Below are 19,941 nucleotides of genomic sequence, written 5' to 3' on the forward strand. Positions count from 1 at the left end.
CTGAAGTCACTTTGGAGTAGTGCTGGCCCCTGTCGTAGCTGCTTGTACACTGCCAAGCTTGCATCACTACTTTGGATGGGGTCAGACCAAGAGTACATTGGAGGAGGCGAGTCTGAAATGTGCTCAGGGCAGGAAGTGCAGTGTTCACAGATTTTGTGAACTGGTCCTCTGGGGGAGGGGACCCACAGCACTGGGACTGGGGCAGGCCTGGCTGGAGAGAATGGATCTGCGGACCCAGTGAGGAGGGGGCAGAATGTGTGACTTTAGCAAGTGAGGTAGGTAGTGGTGCCTCACTGGTTTTCACAGACGGCTGTGTGTTTATTGGGGTGGGGGGAGGCAGGGGAGAGAAATGGCACCTGCCCACTCCTTTGTTCCTGGAGAAATTACCCAACAATCTCTGTTCCTCTAGGACACACTCAGATTAGTAAACGTTCCCTCTGAAGTGCCCCAGGCATTTTTCAAACTGCTGCTTCTAGCTCTATCTCTGCAGGACTGTTTGTTGTGCTGTCCCTTTAAGAGCACCCTTCTAGCTCTCGCACAGGCAAGTCCTGCTGATGCTTAAAATTCCAGGTTTTAGGTCTGCTGGTTGTACGAACTGAGGAAATTTGGCCCCTCTGGTTTTCAAATCTAAATGTTATGCGATTTGCCTTCTCTGTGTGGGCTTCCTGGTGTGATAGTCTGTTTCTTTCCCTTCTCTGTCCAGAAATCCCTTCCTCCAGTAGACAGTCCCCCAGGTCTGTTTAGCTCCCCACCATATGTCTCCCATTCCTACCCTCTTTGATCTGGCTGTTCTTTACAGGTAGTTGTGGAGTTAGTTCTGCCAGCCTTTGGGTCATTTTCGGGGTTTACACTGAAGTCAGTGTTATCTGATTATATCTGTGAGATACAAGACAAGGATATCCACTTTCACCACATTTATTCAACATATTATTGGAAGTCCTAGCCACAGCAATCAGACAAGAAAAATAAATAAAAGGCATCCAAATTGGTAAGGAAGAAGTAAAGCTTTCACTATTTGCAGATGACACAATACTATATATAGAAAACCCTGAAGATTTCATTAAAAAAAAAAAAACAACCCTACAGAACAGATAAATGAATTCAGTAAAGTTTTAGGATGCAAAACTAATATACAGAAATCTGTTGCATTATTATATACTCATAATGAAGTAGCAGGAAGAGAAATTAAGAAAACAATCTCATTTACAATTGCACCAAAAAATGACAAAATAACTAGGAATCAACCAATGAAGTAAAAAGACTTGTACCCTGAAGACTATAAAACATTGATGAAATAAAGTAATTTCATTTCTTAATGTCATTAAATATTCAGGCATTCCAGTTGATTGGTTTTTCTCTTAATTCTCTTAATCTATAGATTGCTCTTCTATCATTTTTTCCTTGAAATGTATTTGTTGAAGAAACCTAGACATTTGTCCTCTGAATTTTCCACATTCTGGATTGTGCTGATTACATTCTTTAGGGGCCACATAACAAATTCCTCTGTCCAAATCTTTCCTATAAATTGCTAGATCTAGGATATGTTAGATTCTGATTCTGATTATCAGACCTAGATCACGAATCTGATGAATTTTTGGCAAGATTACTTCAGAAATAGTCTTGTCTTCTTTTAAGAGGCACATAATGTCTAGTTGTCTTCTGGTGGTGGTCAGACTTTTTAAAAAGAATTAACATATACTGTATTATTTGTTTCAGGGGTACAGGTCTGTGTTTCATCAGTCTTATACAATTCACAGCACTCACCAGAGCACATACCCTCTCCAATGTCCATCACCCAGTCACCCCATCCCTCCCATCCCCCTCCCCTCCAGTAACCCTCAGTTTGTTTGCTGGGATTAAAAGTCTCTTATGGTTTGTCTCCCTCTCTGGTTTCATCTTGATTCAGTTTTTTTCCTCTCTTCCCCTATGATCTTCTGCCTTGTTTCTCAAATTCCACATATCAGTGAGATCATAAGGTAATTGTCTTTCTCTGATTGACTTATTTCGCTTAGCATAATACCCTCTAATTCCAGCCACATCTTTGCAAATGGCAAGATTTCAAATTTTTGATGGTTGCATAATATTCCATTGTATATATACACCACATCTTCTTCACCTGTTCGTCTGTCAATAGACATCTGGGCTCTTTCCATAGTTTGGCTATTGTGAACATTATTGCTATAAACATTCGGGTGCAGGTACCCCTTCAGATTACTGCATTTTTATCTTTTATCTGAATATTTGGGTAAATATTCAGTAGTGCATTTGCTGGGTCATAGGTTAGCTCTATTTTCAACTTTTTTTTTTTTAAGATTTTATTTATTCATTTGACAGACAGTGATCACAAGTAGGCAGAGAGAGAGGAGGAAGCAGGCTCCCTGCAGAGCAGAGAGCCCGATGCGGGGCTCAATCCCAGGACCCTGAGATCATGACCTGAGCCGAAGGCAGCAGCTTAACCCACTGAGCCACCCAGGCGCCCCTATTTTCAACTTTTTGAGGAACTGTTTTCCAGAGTGGCTGCACCAGCTTGCGTTCCCATCAACAGTGTAGGAGGGTTCCCCTTTCTCCTCATCCTCACCAACATCTCTCATTTCCTGACTTGTTCATTTTAGCCATTCTGGCTGGTTTGAGGTGGTATCTCATTGTGGTCCTGATTTGTATTTCCCTGATGCTGAGTGGTGTTGAACACTTTTTTTTTTAGATTTTTGTTTTATTTATTTGACAGAGAGAGACCACAAATAGGCAGAGAGGCAGGCAGAGAGAGAGAGAGAGGGAAGCGGGCTCCCTGTCAAGCAGAGAACCCGATGCGGGACTCGATCCCAGCATCCTGAGATCATGACCTGAGCCGAAGGCAGCAGCTTAACCCACTGAGCCACCCAGGTGCCCCCGGTGTTGAACACTTTTTTTTTTTTTCCTTTTTTTCTTTTTTTTTTTTTAATTTATTTATTTGACAGAGAGAGATCACAAGTAGACAGAGAGGCAGGCAGAGAGAGAGGGAAGCAGGCTCGCCGCTGAGCAGAGAGCCCGATGTGGGACTCGATCCCAGGACCCTGAGATCATGACCTGAGCCGAAGGCAGCGGCTTAAGCCACTGTGCCACCCAGGCGCCCCTGTTGAACACTTTTTAATGTGTCTGTTGGTCATTTGGATGTCTTCCTTGCGGAAATGTCTATTCATGTCTCTGCCCATTTCTTTTTTAAAAAATATTTATAATTAATATTAATTATATTATTATATTATATATAATATGTATTATATATTATATTATATTAATTATAATTAATATAATTAATATTAATTTTCTTTTAAAAAAGATTTTATTTATTTATTTGACAGACATGTCAAAGTAGGCAGAAAGACAGGCAGAGAGGGAGGGGGAAGCAGGCTCCCTGCCGAGCAGTGAGGCTGATGCGGGGCTCGATCCCAGGACCCTAAGGTCACCTAAGATCATGACCTGAGCTAAAGGCAGAGGTTTTAACCCACTGAGCCACCCAGGCACCCCCCTTTGCCCATTTATTGATTGGATTATTTGATCTTTGGCTATTGAGTTTGCTAAGTTCTTTATATATTTTGGACACTAGCCCTTTATCTGATAGTCATTTGCAAGTATCTTCTCCCATTCTGTTGGCTATCTTTTGGTTTTGTCGACTGTTTCCTTTGCTGTGCAAAAGCTTCTTATACTGATGAAGTCGGGATAGTTCACTTTTGCCCTTGCCTCCCTTGCCTTTGGTGATGTGTCTAGGAAGAAGTTGCTGCAGCTGAGGTCAAAGAGGTTGCTGCCTGTGTTCTCCTGAAGGATTTTGATGGATTCCTGTCTCACATTTAAGTCTTTCATCCACATTGAGTCTATTTTTGTATATGGTGTAAGGAAAAGGTCCAGTTTCATTCTTCTGCACATGGCTATCCAATTTTCCCAACACCATTTGTTGAAGAGACTGTCTTTTCTCCATTGGACGTTCTTTCTTGCTTTGTTGATTAGTTGACCATAGAGTTGAGGGATCATTTCTGGGCTTTCTGTTCTGTTCCATTGATCTCTTTGTCTGTTTTTTTTTTTTTTCCATTTTGTTTATTTTTTCAGCGTAACAGTATTCATTCTTTTTGCACAACACCCAGTGCTCCATGCAAAACGTGCCCTCCCCATTACCCACCACCTGTTCCCCCAACCTCCCACCCCTGACCCTTCAAAACCCTCAGGTTGTTTTTCAGAGTCCATAGTCTCTTATGGTTCGCCTCCCCTTCCAAATTTTGTTTTTTTTTAATAAACATATAATGTATTTTTATCCCCAGGGGTACAGGTCTGTCAATCGCCAGGTTTACACACTTCACAGCACTCACGATAGCACTTACCCTCCCCAATGTCCATAGCCCCCTCCCCCTCTCCCAATCCCACCTCCCCCCAGCAACCCCCAGTTTGTTTTGTGAGATTAAGAGTCATTTATGGTTTGTCTCCCTCCCAATCCCATCTTGTTTCATTTATTCTTTTCCTATCCCCCTACCCCCCCATGTTGCTTCTCCATGTCCTCATATCAGGGAGATCATATGATAGTTGTCTTTCTCCGATTGACTTATTTCACTAAGCATGATACGCTCTAGTTCCATCCACGTCGTCACAAATGGCAAGATTGCATTTCTTTTGATGGCTGCATAGTATTCCATTGTGTATATACAACACATCTTCTTTATCCATTCACGTGTTGATGGACATCTAGGTTCTTTCCATAATTTGGCTATTGTAGACATTGCTGCTATAAACATTCGGGTACATGTGCCCCTTTGGATCACTATGTTTGTATCTTTAGGGTAAATACCCAGTAGTGCAATTGCTGGGTCATAGGGTAGTTCTATTTTCAACATTTTGAGGAACCTCCATGCTGTTTTCCAGAGTGGTTGCACCAGCTTGCATTCCCACCAACAGTGGAGGAGGGTTCCCCTTTCTCCACATCCTCTCCAGCATCTGTCATTTCCTGACTTGTTAATTTTAGCCATTCTGACTGGTGTGAGGTGATATCTCATTGTGGTTTTGATTTGTATTTCCCTGATGCCGAGTGACGTGGAGCACTTTTTCATGTGTCTGTTGGCCATCTGGATGTCTTCTTTGCAGAAATGTCTGTTCATGTTCTCTGCCCATTTCTTGATTGGATTGTTTGTTCTTTGGGTGTGGAGTTTGCTAAGTTCCTTATAGATTTTGGATACTAGCCCTTTATCTGATGTGTCGTTTGCAAATATCTTCTCCCATTCTGTCAGTTGTCTTTTGGTTTTGTTAACTGTTTCTTTTGCTGTGCAAAAGCTTTTGATCTTGATGAAATCCCAATAGTTCATTTTTGCCCTTGCTTCCCTTGCCTTTGCCATTGTTCCTAGGAAGATGTTGCTGCGGCTGAGGTCGAAGAGGTTGCTGCCTGCATTCTCCTCAAGGATTTGGATGGATTCCTTTCTCACATTGAGGTCCTTCATCCATTTGGAGTCTATTTTCGTGTGTGGTGTAAGGAAGTGTTCCAATTTCATTTTTCTGCATGTGGCTGTCCAATTTTCCCAGCACCATTTATTGAAGAGGCTGTCTTTTTTCCATTGGACATTCTTTCCTGCTTTGTCGAAGATTAGTTGACCATAGAGTTGAGGGTCGATTTCTGGGCTCTCTATTCTGTTCCACTGATCTATATGTCTGTTTTTGTGCCAGTACCATGCTGTCTTGATGATGACAGCTTTGTAATAGAGCTTGAAGTCCGGAATTGTGATGCCACCAACTTTGGCTTTCTTTTTCAATATTCCTTTGGCTATTCGAGGTCTTTTCTGGTTCCATATAAATTTGAGGATTATTTGTTCCATTTCTTTGAAAAAAATGGATGGTATTTTGATAGGGATTGCATTAAATGTGTAGATTGCTTTAGGTAGCATGGACATTTTCACAATATTTATTCTTCCAATCCAGGAGCATGGAACATTTTTCCATTTTTTTGTGTCTTCCTCAATTTCTTTCATGAGTACTTTATAATTTTCTGTGTATAGATTCTTAGTCTCTTTGGTTAGGTTTATTCCTAGGTATCTTATAGTTTTGGGTACAATTGTAAATGGGGTTGACTCCTTAATTTCTCTTTCTTCAGTCTTGTTGTTGGTGTACAGAAATGCAACTGATTTCTGTGCATTGATTTTATATCCTGACACTTTACTGAATTCCTGGACAAGTTCTAGCAGTTTTGGAGTGGAGTCTTTTGGGTTTTCCACATATAGTATCTTTGTCTGTTTTTGAAGCAGTACCATACTATCTTGATGATGACAGCTTTGTAATAGAGCTTGAAGTCCAGAATTGTGATGCCACCAGCTTTGGTTTTCTTTTTCAACATTCCTTTGGCTATTCCGGGTCTTTTCTGGTTCCATATAAATTTTAAGATTATTTGTTCCATTCCGGTGAAAAAAGTTGGTGGTATTTTGATAGGGATTTCATTGAATGTGTGAATTGCTCTAGGTAGCATAGACATTTTAACAATATTTGTTCTTCCAATCCATGAACATGGAATGTTTTTCCATTTCTTTGTGTCTTCCTCAATTTCCTTCATAAGTATTCTGTAGTTTTCTGAGTACAGATCCTTTTCCTCTTTGGTTAGATTTATTTCTAGGTATCTTATGGTTTTGGGTGCAATTGTAAATGGCATTGACTCCTTAATTTCTCTTTTTTCTGTCTTGATGGTGTTGTATAGAAATGCAGCTAATTTCTGTGCATTGATTTTTATATCCTGCCACTTTACTGAATTCCTGTATAAATTTTAACAGTTTTGGGACCGAGTCTTTTTGTTTTTGTTTTTTAAGATTTTATTTATTTATTTGAAAGACAGAGATCACAAATAGGCAGAGAGGCAGGCAGAGAGAGAGAGAGAGAGGAGGAAGCAGGCTCCCTGCTGAGAAGAGAGCCCGATTTGGGACTCGATCCCAGGACCCTGGGATCATGACCTGAGCTGAAGGCAGAAGCTTTAACCCACTAATCCACCCAGGCACCCCAAAGATTTTATTAATTTATTTGGCAGATAGATCAGAAGTAGGCAGAGAGGAGGCAGAGAGAGAGAGGGGGGGTCTTTTGGATTGTCCACATAAAATATCATATCATTATTGTTCATTACTTTTGGTGATCACTGCTTTGATTCATTGATTCCTTAGTGGCTGAAAATTTGTGATATTCTTTCTAAAGAAAGACCTTGTTATTGAGATATCACTTGCTACAGTAAAGTGTACAAATCATGTGTGTATACTTAGACACATTTTTGCATATGTATAAATATCAGATCAGGATATAGGACATTTCCAATACCTCAAAAGGTTCCTCTTCCACTGAATAACCACTGATAACTAGTATTCTGACTTTTATCACATAGATTAATTTAGCTTATTCTTAAACTTCACATACATAGAATTTTATAGTATGTACTTTTTTGTGTCTGTATTATTTCCCTTTAATATTTTATCTGTGAGACTCACCCATGTTGTTACATGTAGCATCAGATCATTTTTTACTTCTATGTAGTATTCTGTTGAACGAACATACCTCTACTTATTTTTGCAAAATGATGACTTTGTAATTCTTTCACTCCTTACTCATTTTTATCTGGAATTCTTCTATAAAGAGAAATTGCCTTTATAAGTTATTTGGTTAGTTTGAGGTATAGCTCATATAAGAAAGATAAGATAAATGCTCGATCATTTTTCTTTATCATTTGTCAAAGTAATGAAGTAATTCTTAATATTCTCCAAGGATGACTACCAAGGGTTATTTCTCTAGTATCATTTGAATTTAAAATGAATTTTGAAATGCTTCATATATTTTGATCAATTACAACTATTATTCTTAATGATGCTTAAATTGTCCCATCTTTGGTCAATGAGAGCCTCTTCAGGTTGGCTCCCGAATCTCTTTAAAATGACTTCCATAATCTTCCATAGACTTGCTTTCCAGTATAATATCTTGTATATTTCCTGTCTCAGTCCTGGAATGAACTGTTACTCCAAGGAGCAATGATTGCTCTTAGAGAAAAATGGTATTTAGAGACCACAATCTTGGCGCTGGGATATTTTGTCAGAGTTTGGCTACGAGGAAGACTTGCAGCCCTCGCACTAGAATTCCTTATATCTTTAGGAAGAATGTGTTTTCTTATCAATGCAGCATTAGTCTTCTCTTCCATTTGTTGTAGATTTTTCATCTGCTACTCTTCTTCTTTTTCAATTATAAATTGCTGTTTGGTTAGACCCATCATTGCCAGATGGATTACTGTAGATGGACATATTAGTGTATCTTTGGATCAGTGGTATTTAGGGCCCATAATTTACCAACGGTGAGATACTTACACATTGTGTTCCAAATAGGAATCATCCATAATTATATTTCTTAAACATATTTATATATAATTCAGCCAGAAATCTGTGAATACAGTGATTCTTTTTTGTTATTTTTGTTATTTGTTGTTTTTGTAATTTGTTATTACCAAGTTCCCTTTCTACTGAAGAATGGGAAAACATTAGTAGGGGGGTCATTGGGGTATGTTGACCCATTAAAATGAATTACAGTTAATATAATTTCAGAGCCACTGCCTTAATTTGAAAGGAGATACTAATTGAAGATGTTTCTAGCACCTAGATAAGGCAAAACTGGGGGCTGGAGGAATGAAGCTTCTGGTGTTAAAGCCATATATAACCAGCCTATAAGCAAAAGAAATTCTGTTCTCAGAAGTCTTGTCCTGATCCTTTGCAGAAGTCAGATTCAGGTTACATTTCTACCCTCTGGAATACAGCTGGACAGACCCCTCACCCTTCATCGCATTCTCTTCCTCCTTTAGGTTCTGGACACATGGCTGAATTCCCAGAAGGACAATGAGAGGGAACGGGCCATGTGGTGTGCTGCCCGTATTCTTGGCTTCACTGCAAAAACAAACAACTTTGGAGTAAGTGTGAGCCTGCCCTGGAGTCTAGGCCCTCATTCTTACCCTTACCCCAAACTTCATCACCTATTAGCTAGCCTCAATTACTCATCCTATCCTCCATTTCCTTGGCCCCATCCTCTATTTTCTCTTGTGCATCCTATTGTCTCCCTTTTCTCCCTTGGTCTTTTTCCCTACCTACCTGGGTTCAGTTTGATTCCATTCGTCTCAACAAGCAGTTACTGAATACTCGCCTTGTGCCAGGCACCATGCCAGGTGCTACAGGGGATGCATAGATGACCAAGACATCTATGCATCATGGAGCTTTACAGTCCAGCTGGGGAGAGAAGCATGCATAGAACAAACTTAAATAGAAGGCGATAATGATTGTAAAAACTCCAAATACAGTAGGAATAAAAGATCACAACACAAATGAAGTACAAGTGAAAGAAAAGCTTCCTAGAGGAGGGGACATTTGAGCTAGGCTTCAAGAATGAGTGCCGTGTCAAGAGGCAAAGAAGAGGGACAGTGTAAGAGGGACTATGACCCAACACACCTGTCTAAGTCCATTTCCATTAACCTCACCTAGTCTCACTCTCCTATCTCTCATGCATCCCCTCTTCCTCTCTTCTTGCTTTGACTCAGCCTAAGAGAGTGGCTGGGGTAACCTGTGACTTCCAGCTCTCCTCCCCAGATGGACATCGAGTTCATTCGGCTGGGGCGTTTGGTAAGGCTGCTGGCCATGCGCTGCCAGGACCCAGTGGACAACATCTGCTTCCTGTCTGCACAGGCTGTCTACAACCTCTACTGTATCCTCTTGCTGCAAAAGCGTAGGGAGAATCTCCTCTTTTCACTTCTGCTCTGGCCTCCCGCCTCGGTTTGGTCACTCTCTCACACGCTGTCCTAGAAGAGTGAGAGCTAAGCATTTCCCTGAGCGTCTTCCTTCCAACGAGGAACCTGCCCCTAGACCCCGACATATACCCTCCTGGGACAAAATAGCTACTTAGCAAATAGTTCTTTTGAATTAGTTTGTCCTCCTCTGGCTGAGCCCTATACCCTCACACCACTCTGTCTCTGCTCTGAGGCAGGCAACACGGGGGCTCCTTTGACATTGGCTCTCACTGTTCCTCATTATCTTATGCCCATTTCTCTACTCCCTTCCCCACGGCCACACATTACGCCAAGCTGACTCAGTTCAGCAGGTGGTTTGGGTTGGGCAGATGGGAAAGCGGCAACCTGAGACACCTTCTGAGTGTCTGAGGGGCGGGGTCGGGTGTCTTTGTTTCAGAGATGGGAAGGAAAAAACAAGGCTTGTGGGAAGAAGAGGGCAAGAGTGAAGTCTATAGCGCCAATGTGTTCTACAACAACACCTTTGAGATTGCCAAGGTGAGAGGGCAGTGCCAGAGACAAAGTGGGAAGAGCCTTGGCTTCTCACCTGCATCAGGTTCTAGACCCCGAGGGTGGGGTTCCTTTCCATCCCATCTTCCTTTCTATTCCTTTGCCACCTGTGAACTCTTGCCTTGGGGGCCCCATGCTCCCACCACCCTCCCCCTAAGCATCCTGGGTCCTAATGCACCTTCCTTACCCATTCTCCCCCAGAAGCATCTGCTTCATGCTAACGATGCTTTGTGAGTGATGTGTAGATTCAGCCCCTGCCTCAAAGATCCCATCACCCAGGATCCTGGTCTCAGCCCTTCTCTCCCAGCACTCTGCCCCTGGGGCCTCTGACCTGTGAGCCCCTCAGAGCAGCTGAGGTCAGTGTTCTCTCCCTCCCCACCCCAAAGACTCTGTTCCCAGGCAAAGGGTCTTCTAGGTGCTAGGCAGACAGCACAGGCCTAGGACAAAGCACTCCAGGTTCCCAGGAGAGGCTCTCTCCACCTGCGCTAACAGGAAGGTGGGACAGGCCATCTCCAGCAGGAGGCGCCGGGGCAGGCAGCCTGACGCCACCTGTTGCAGGCCTTTGCAGAGTACTTCACACAGATGCAGCTCACCACCCTGGTGCTGACGGCCATGGAGGGCCTGACCGACGGCAACGCCAAGGTGTCTCTGGCGGCGGCCCAGCTGATGAGCGCGGTCATGAAAGAGCGGGGCCGAGACATGATTAAGGTAGTGCGAGGGCTGTGGTGGGAGCTATGGCCAGCACACCCGTCTGGGCTCTCCCCTGGCTCTGTCCCTAACCAGCCACAGAGTCCTGGGCAGTCCCTCTCCTCTGGAGGCCTTGATTCACTCACTTAAAATGTAGGCTTGGGGGGCGCCTGGGTGGCTCAGTCGGCTAAGTGTCTGCCTTTGGCTCAAGTCATGTTTCCGGAGTTCTGGGATCGAGCCCCATGTCAGGCTCGCTGCTCAGCAGAGTCTGCTCTCCTTCTCCCTCTGCCGCTCCCCTTGCTTGTACTCTCTCTTTCTGTCTCAAATAAACAAATAAAATCTTAAAAAAAAAAAAAAGAAAGAAAAGAAAACATAGCTAAATTTTCTCTGGGGTCCCCTGAGCTCGAACAGCTGTGCCTTCAATCTGGTGGGCTGGCTCATCAGTTAACAACCACCACATGTGGGGGTATGAGCAGCCGTGAGGCCTAGTGGCCAGAGCACAAGAAAGCGTTGTGGGGGGAATTCACCCTGATTGCCTAGGGGTGTCAGGGGGCTTCAATTTCTGGGAAGGGTAAGGCTGCGGATTACAAACCAGCAAGCTCATGGAATGACTGAGCGTTGAGTAAAATTTCTTTCAGAATAGCATATAGAAATCCACATTTCCCACTCCACTGAAAAATTTTTTTCAATGAGGCCACATAGGGCAACTCTGTGGGCAGCCAAGGTTCCTTTTATATGTGGCATGGGCTCTCCAGGCTTTCCTCTCTCTGAATCTCTTGACACCCATTGCCTTCACTCATTTATGTGACTTGCCTGGTCTAGGTACCGGAAATGGAGGTGTGTCCTTGAAGTAGTAGAATAAAATGGACTTCCTGGAGACCCGTATATCAGAAATCTGAGGGCCCAGTCAGAGTCCTGTGGTACACCCACCCCCAGTGCTAACTGCCCCTGCACTTTCATGGCTTGAAAGTTGATCTCAGTGGGGAGACCAAGTCCTGAAGTGTCTCCAGGGTTTTTGCCTTCCTTCCTGGAGTCTCCTGGGCCTCCTAAGTAAGCTTGGAGCGACTCTCTGAACTCTGGGCTGTGGGCAGGCTTTCATCATAGCGGGTCTCCATGAACTTCTGGAGTTCTTTTTGTGACCCCTGCTGGTCTGGCCTCTGGCACCCTAGAACTCAACCTTAAGAAGAGTGTCACTGGTAGGATTGCAAGGACGCCCTTGAGTCTGGGAGTTGGGAGATAGGGAGGAGGCGGGAAGGCTCACTGAGACTCCTGTGGCTCCTCCCTGTAGATCGAAGAAATCGTGGAAGGGATTCTGGAACAGCTCAACTCCCAGCTGGAGCCCAGCACGAAGGAGGAGGTAGTGCGGGGCATGTGCTTGCTGGCCGGCAACAACACCCACAGCGTCGTGCCCCTGCTTCTCAACAAGTCCCTGCCTTGGGATAGGTACCTCTCCCAGGGCTTGGGAACACATTCTCCAGCCCAGCAAACCCTCCCCTCCCTTAGCCTGAGCTCCACACAAAAATCACCGCACAGGGATGCTTTCCCTCTGACACCAATCGAACTTCATCTCTGTGTTCTCTGGCCAAGTCTAGACCCTGAGAACTGGCCCTTCATGGGCCCAAGACCAGACTAGCCCTAGGAGCTTGGTCACCAGGGCCCATGACATAGCTGTCCCCGGGTCCTGCAGAACAAGTCTGGCCCTGTGGAAGGCATTTGGCACCCGGCGAGAGACCGCGATCAGTGTCCTGCAGCTGCTCATTGGCATCCTGGAAAAACTCCACTCCAGAGAGGAGACTAAGGAGATGGCCTTCCAGCCTGTGGCGGTCAGCATGAGGGAAGGGGGACCCAAGGACTTACTGTTCTGGGTCTTAGGGGCAGAGCTGAAGGTCAAGAGCCGCATGGTGGGTGCAGGTCTTAGAGAGGAGCATTCACTCATACTGTACATTGGCGGGGCACGTGGGTGGCTCAGGTCCTGGTTTCAGGGCTGTGGGATCCAGCCCCCTGTTGGGCTGCATACCCTGCAGGGAATCTGCTTGAGATTCTCTCTCTTCCTCTCCTTCTGGCCCTTCTCCTGCTCATGCTTTCTCTCTGTCTCTAAAATAAATAGATAAATCTTTAAGGAAATGCTATACTTTCGATTTGCACTTTACTTCCTTTTTCCACCTGTATATCTAAGAACTGAGTGATGTAGAGAGAACAAGGACTGATCCCATTTTTGGACAAGGAAACTGATGGTTAGAGCTAAGCAGCTTTCTCTGTCTCCTGATTCTGGGTTTGGCACTCCTTCTTCCAGGGCCTGGGGGGTAGCATAAGGGTTGGAAGCAAAAGAGGTTTGGTTGCCCGGAGTAGACAAGTAGTCCCCAAATCATTTTCTGCTAAAAAGTACAAGTTGCTTCCCATTCTCTTTTTGATGTCGGGGGAATGAAGAGAAAGCCGGCTGCCTGTGTGCAATCTCATTTCCCTAAGGAAGAGTGGTGGGCTTTCAGTCTTTGAGGGCTTCTTACAAGCCTGAGTCAGAGTGACTATGCCCTTTAGGCAGTGATGGAGAGGGCAGGGTGGGACTCAGTGTATGGGGCCATGGTACCATCTTACGTCTTCCTCTACTGTCTCCCAGGTGACATGTGCCCTGTGTGAGATGCTGTCAGGGTCCATGTGCCAGGAGGCCGTCCAGGAGCTCTACCCCCGGCTCTTGATGTCTATATTATGTCATCTCTGCTGGGTGATTGAGCAAAATGTCCCCCAGAAGATGGTGGTCTATAGCAAGGAGGGGGGCCAAGGCAGCAAGAGCAAGCCCTTTGACCCCACGAGGTAAGCCTAACCCCCTCCTGATGGATGGCTGGGACTAGCCAATTCCAGAGGGCCCTGGGCAACCCGTGTGCTAGAATATTCTCACATATTTTCAAGCTTCTCATTTCTCTTGTATTCATGCTTCAGCTGACTCACTCGACATCTCATATCCCTGTTTGTAACTGCATAGGAAGAGAGTCAACTAGATGGTGGGCGACAGGGCAAGCCCACATCTAGGTCATTCTCTCCATGTGGTTGTGGCCACTCGAATCTCATTGACCTCTGGTTTGGCTTTGTCACTAGTTCTGCTGTCTTGCACAAGTCACAATTGGGATTCCATTTTCTCATCTCGAAAATGGGGGTTGACTCTTAAATGAGTGGTTGTCACACTTTTTTTTTATTATTAAACCTCAGGACATTCTACTCAAATGCAATCTTATGTTAAATGAAAACAAATAGACCTAATAAGCAGAGACTTTCTGATGAGATGGGTGTGGAGGTAAATCTATATCCTAACCCCATTCTGTGCCCTCAGAGAGCAGAAGTGGAAAACCAAAGGACTGAGATCTCTCTATAGTTTTTCTTGTAGGACTCTGTGGTTGGATGAGGGCCAAAGCTGAAGGAGTGGATGGGCAGTCAGAGATGGGTTTCACAAGAACCATGGATTTTTGTCGGCAGGAGAGCAGAACACAGCAACCAGAACAGGAAACTGTCTTCTGACTTTCCAGCACAGGGTACAAATGAGGGCGTAATGCCTTGTCCACCCTTTTGTCCCTTTCTTTTCTTCGCCAATGGTCGTGACCTTCAGTTGTGCCCTAGAGGTAGTGAAGTTGGTGTTCTTGGCTGCTGCATATGATGGAGTGGTGACCTATGCAAATCAGCATCACTGCTGGGACCTTCTGTCCTGCCCCAGGCTTTACTACATAGGGATCATGGACCTGACAAGGTGAGGCTGTTTCCCCAGTGACCCTGGCACCACTCTAGTCCCCTTACCCCAAGTTCCCAAGTCCCAGCCTTCAGCTGTCCCTTTCCCACCTCCCAGCCCTTTGGTCTCCTGATTCCTCAGCCCTCACGTCTTCCCTATTCATGCACACTGGTCCCTTGCTACCTCCCTGCCTCCCAGCAACTGCTGGCTTCCTGTGTCCCACCCCAGCGGCATTGTGAAGACCTGTGAGCCTGCCGTCCTTCACCGGGTCCTCAACCTTGTCAGGAACTACCTCTATAGCTCCAGCTACCATCGGAAGATCCTGGCCAGGACTTTCTATGCACAGGTGAAGCCTGGGGAAAGGCCTACAGCCTGGGCCATTCATTTCCTGGGCTGAGGAGTACTTAACAGAAATGTTAAATAAGTAGTCCCCAAAAGAGGACAGAATAAGCCTGAGCCATTTAAAGTGAGGTTTCCTTCTCTGGCACTTCAGGTGCCTGGTTAGAGGAGGCAAGAAAGTCTGTGGAGAGGGGCCAGTAGCTCAGCCTCCAGAATGATCCATGGATCCTAGCATCCGACTCAAAATTCAAACCTTACCAGCAGCATTATCCTCTCTCCTTATCTTAGTCTCCAGCCCATTTGTACAGATCTGCCATTGCTCTCAACCGGCCATACTCCTTCCCTGAGTGGGGGACCGAGGGAGGGCCAAGGTGGGTACTGGATACTCATGAACACTTCGCCATCCGTAGCGGTCATCTCCTCATACCCACAGCTCCTCTGGCACCGGTCAGTGGCTCAGACTCTGGGACAAGACTTTCTAAGCCATCTGGTCAAGTGGGTCAAAGACCCCAACCTCATTATGAAAGAAGTCGGGCTTCGTGGCATCAGTAACCTGGCACTGCACCCAGGACAAGTAAGAGTGGGGAGGACCAAATGGGAGTCAAGTTTGAGTCCTTGAAGTGCTTAATTTACCTCCCTGGGGTCTCTTAGTGGCCTTGGGCTTAGCATGTTCCCCAACCTCTCATCTTAGGGCAGCACAACATCTGGTCTATAGACTTACATAGACTCGTCATCAGGCCTCCCCAACCCCGTGAGCAACTGCCTTCTACTTCCTGGGCACAACCAGCCCCCCAGGGTTGCCCATGTCTGTTTCTCTTCGACGCCCATCTGTTTTCCCAAAACCCTGTTCCCAGAGGGTTGCACAATCCCCAGGTGGTCAGTGATCTCTGCCTTCTTCCAGTCAGAATTGCTGAAGGGCCAGGTTCCATTCTTGCGAGACTTGCTGAAGAATGAAGCACGAGTAACAGTGCAGGCAGTCAAGAGCCTACGGAACATCATCTGTCATGGGAAAGGAGAGGACACGAAGGTGGCTTTTTGCAGCATCTCCAAGCAACTTCGTCCACTCATCAATGATGTATGGGCCTAAATCCCTAGGATCATTTGGGAACGTATGGGCTGGGGCTGGAAACTGAGCCGAGGGCACTGGGGCAGGGCTGTGGGGCTGTGGTGGAAGGCTAAAGTCATGGAAGGGCAGCCAGGAGGAGACTTGGCTACTTGAAGCCGTGCATGAGATTGTCCCTGATGCATTCCCTATTACAGACCCAGACACACTCATCTACCTATTCTCCCACCAGGAACCACTGGAGGAAAAAAAAATGACACGCTGCTAAGAAACTGGTTCTGGAGTAAAGAGTGGGGAGACAACTCACAGCTCCACCCTCTTTCCAGACAACACAGGAACCCCAGAACGCTAGCAGCCTTGTGGAAAGGACCCAAAGGTTCAGGAATCTGAACTGCCCAGAACAATACCACCTTGTGTCTTGGCCTCCCTATAGATGGTAGAATTTTAGAGCCAAAATAGGCTTGACAGCAGACATGCATGCTTTCAATGCCCCTATTCTGGCATCTTTCATTTTCGAATTTTGGATTTAAATTAGTTTTATATGGATCTCATATGTTCTGTGAGCCTGGACCTTCCATGATGGCAGGGTCAATGTCTGATTCATCTGTTTTTTTTGTTTGTTTGTTTCTTTTTTTGATAAGATTTTATTTATTTATTTGAGTGGGGGAGTGGTCGGAGGGAGAGAGAGAGAATCTCAAGTAGACACCCCTCTGAGAGTAGAGCTGGATGCCAGAATCGATCTCACGGCCCTGAGATCATGACCTGAGCCAAAACCAAGAGTCAGATGCTTACCTGACTGAGCTGCCCAGGCAACCCTGATTCATCCATTTTTACGTGTTTTAAAGTTCACCATGTATACTTAACAAAGCCTGAAGATAATATCTTTATCCTCCACCCAAACAATTAAAGGACCTTAGAATGATTTAGCTCTGGGGTGCCTGGGTGGCTTCATCCGCTGTGTGTCCAGCTCTTGGCTTCAGCTCCAGTCATGACCTCAGCATCGTGGGATCATGCCCTGTGTTGGGCTCTCTGCTCAGTGGGAGTCTGCTTGAGATTTTCTCTCTCCCTCTCCCCCTACTCTTCCCCCCACTTCACATGCTCTATCTCTTTCAAATAAATAAATGATTCTTTTTAAAAATGACTTAACTCTAATGATACCCTCCTATATCATAGATTAACATTGTCTAGGATTTTAGTTCCACAGTCTTTTTTTTTAAGATTATTTATTTATTTATTTGACAGAGATCACAAGTAGGCAGAGAGGCAGGCGGGTGGGGGGGTGGAAGGAGCCTCCCTGCTGAGCAGAGAGCCTGATGCAGGGCTTGATCCCAAGACCCTGGGATCATGACCTGAGCCGAAGACAGAGGATTTAACCTACTGAGCCACCCAGTCTTTTAAAATCCCCAGATTTGGGCTTTATGTCATTACCAGCATCATTGTTATTGTCTTATACAGTTAATACTTATTTGACTTATTAACACGGACAAACGTCTTTGCTTTCCTTTTCTTCTCCCAGCTCTCTCTTCCCTTCTGGATACACTTTTTCCTTCTTCGTTTGTATTTTCTTTCTCAAGGGTCTGTTAATATGAAACACTCTCAGTCTTTGTCTGGAAATGTCTTTATTTTGCCTCACATGTGTCTTTGGCTTTAAGTAGTTTAGTAGGTGCTGGCGTGGACTACTTTGGGTTTAGCCTGGTTGGGGTTCTCTGAGTTTCTTGAAATCTCTGTTTATGTTTTTCACCAAACTTAGAAAGTTTTCAGCCATTATTTCTTCCAAGTTTTTTTCATCACTATACTTTTTCTTCTCCTTTTAGGAATCTGATGGCACAGATGTTTAGGCTTTTTGTAATTGTCCCATAGGTCCCAAGGTTTTACGCATTTTCAATCACTTTTTCTTTTTTTGTTCAGACTGGATACTTTTTATTGCTCTGTCTTCAAGTTCACTGATTCTTTCCTGTGACATCTGTTTTGCCAATGAATGTAACCAGTCTTGTATTTCTCAGTTCTCAAGTTTCTTTTTGATATATTCTGTTTCTTTGCTGAAAATTTTTATTTCTGTATTTATTTCAAGAGAGCCTATTGTTGCTTTTTTGGAGTATTTTGTACAGTAACTGCTTTTGGTCTTTGCATGCTGAGTAATTTTGGATTGTATCATGGACACTATGAGTATTAGGTATATGACTCTGGGTGTCACTTAAATCCTTTGAAGAATGTTGATATTAATTGCATTAGTAATAATTGACCTGTTTAACTTCAGGCTGCAAGTCCTGACTAGCCTTCTGTGTGTATGGACTGTGATTTCAATGTCAGTCTTGAATTCTTAGCCTTTGCCATTCTGAGTTTGAGCCACCCACTGGCCAGCCTGAGATCTGAACCATTGTCTCTCCTGTAGTTCAGTTTTCAAGGTCGGTGGTATGTGGCTTAGGGTCGGATATGCATGGAGTGAGCACAGGAGTTCATAAACAACTTTAGAGGGTCACTTTCCCTGGCTTCTCCCTCTCCGTTACTTCCCTGGTTTTACAGTTCTTTGGGGTTCCCTTTTTCCAATTGTCTTGCAAAAAAGCTGGTGCTTTAGTTACTCAGCACTGTCAGGCACTTCTGTGACTATGCCCACAACTGGGCCAAGTGGCATGCGGGCAGAGGAAATAAAGCAATGGGGTTTGTCCATCCTCTTGGGCCCTCAGCTCCTTGAAATGAAGAGTAAGGTTTCCTTCCCTCAGAGTTTTGTCTTCTGTAGACTCCCCAGGGTCTTCTTTTGGAACTGTGATATGAGAAAATAGAGGGGAGAAAAGAGAAATGAGGTATTTCCCCACTTTCTTTCTTTCTTTTTTTTTTAAAAGACTTTATTTGAGAGAGAGCAAGCACTTGAGTGTGTGCACAAGTTGGGGGAGGGGCAGAAGGAGAATCAGGCTCCCCGCTGAGCAGGAGCCGGATGTGGGCTCGATCCCAGGACCCTGGGACCATGACCTGAGCTGAACGCAGATGCTTAGCCGACTGAGACACCCAGAGGCCCCTTTCTCCACTTTCTTTGAGCATTTTCATTCCCCTTGCTGGCTCTTCGAGCATTAAGTGGAAGACTTCTCTTGGAACTGTCTGTCTGTCCATGGTGCTTGCTTCTCAGCTTCTAGTTGCCTTGTAAGGCAAACAAGGGAGGTCAGTGTATGAACAGATGTCATCCCGGGTTACTGAGACCAGTGGTGTCTGCCTGCCCCCACAGTAGCTGAGGGTCAGCAACCTCTTCATCTTTGGCCTCTGGGGATCTTACTTTCTTAAAGCTTGGCTATGCATTAAAAAAGGATTTTGTATATTTTATCTAGCATTCAAAGTTATTTATAGTGGGAAAGTTGTCAGGTTATCTTTTCTTCCATATTGCTAGAATGGAAAGTGGCTTTATGGTCTAATCAAGAAATAGTAAAATGTCATCATCTACATAATGATAACCTGGCTGAATGAAAAGACCTGGTTTCCTGGTTCTGCTCTACCACTCACCTACTCATAGGAACTTACTTAAGCAAATCTTAGTAGTTTTCTCATTTGTAAAATTTTCTTCTACTATTTTCTTAGTGTATCCTCTTTTCTCTCTTCTTTCTGTTCTATTCTTTGGAATGCCTTTAGATTTATTCTCTGTATTTCTTAATTTTTATTTTCTATTTCCCATCTCTTTGTCTACCTTAGAACAATTTCTGGGCTGATTCTCCTCTTAATTTAGCTGTGGTTATTCTGGACTCAACCCACCTATTGAATTTTTAGGGGTTGTTTTGCTGTTGCTTGTTTGTGGTTGGTTTTTTTTTTAATGAAGCAGGTTCTCTTTTTTTTCTTCTGGCTGATGGTGTGATATCTGAATAG

General features: G+C 44.6%; 1 protein-coding gene across 1 annotated transcript in view; it reads left to right on the forward strand.

Moving 5' to 3' along the window:
- Positions 1 to 19,941, forward strand: part of LOC123946895 (maestro heat-like repeat-containing protein family member 1) — a 71,379-nt gene that overhangs the window by 37,495 nt on the left and 13,943 nt on the right. Inside the window, exons 25-35 of the mRNA XM_046012762.1 lie at positions 8,816 to 8,920; positions 9,591 to 9,726; positions 10,185 to 10,282; positions 10,853 to 11,002; positions 12,270 to 12,424; positions 12,669 to 12,804; positions 13,596 to 13,789; positions 14,577 to 14,714; positions 14,922 to 15,039; positions 15,466 to 15,606; positions 15,934 to 16,107. Of these exons, the coding sequence (XP_045868718.1) occupies positions 8,816 to 8,920; positions 9,591 to 9,726; positions 10,185 to 10,282; positions 10,853 to 11,002; positions 12,270 to 12,424; positions 12,669 to 12,804; positions 13,596 to 13,789; positions 14,577 to 14,714; positions 14,922 to 15,039; positions 15,466 to 15,606; positions 15,934 to 16,107 (1,545 nt within the window). The remainder of the gene's footprint in view (positions 1 to 8,815; positions 8,921 to 9,590; positions 9,727 to 10,184; positions 10,283 to 10,852; positions 11,003 to 12,269; positions 12,425 to 12,668; positions 12,805 to 13,595; positions 13,790 to 14,576; positions 14,715 to 14,921; positions 15,040 to 15,465; positions 15,607 to 15,933; positions 16,108 to 19,941) is intronic.

This window comes from Meles meles, chromosome 7 (assembly GCF_922984935.1).
Source record: "Meles meles chromosome 7, mMelMel3.1 paternal haplotype, whole genome shotgun sequence".
Lineage (NCBI taxonomy): Eukaryota > Metazoa > Chordata > Mammalia > Carnivora > Mustelidae > Meles > Meles meles.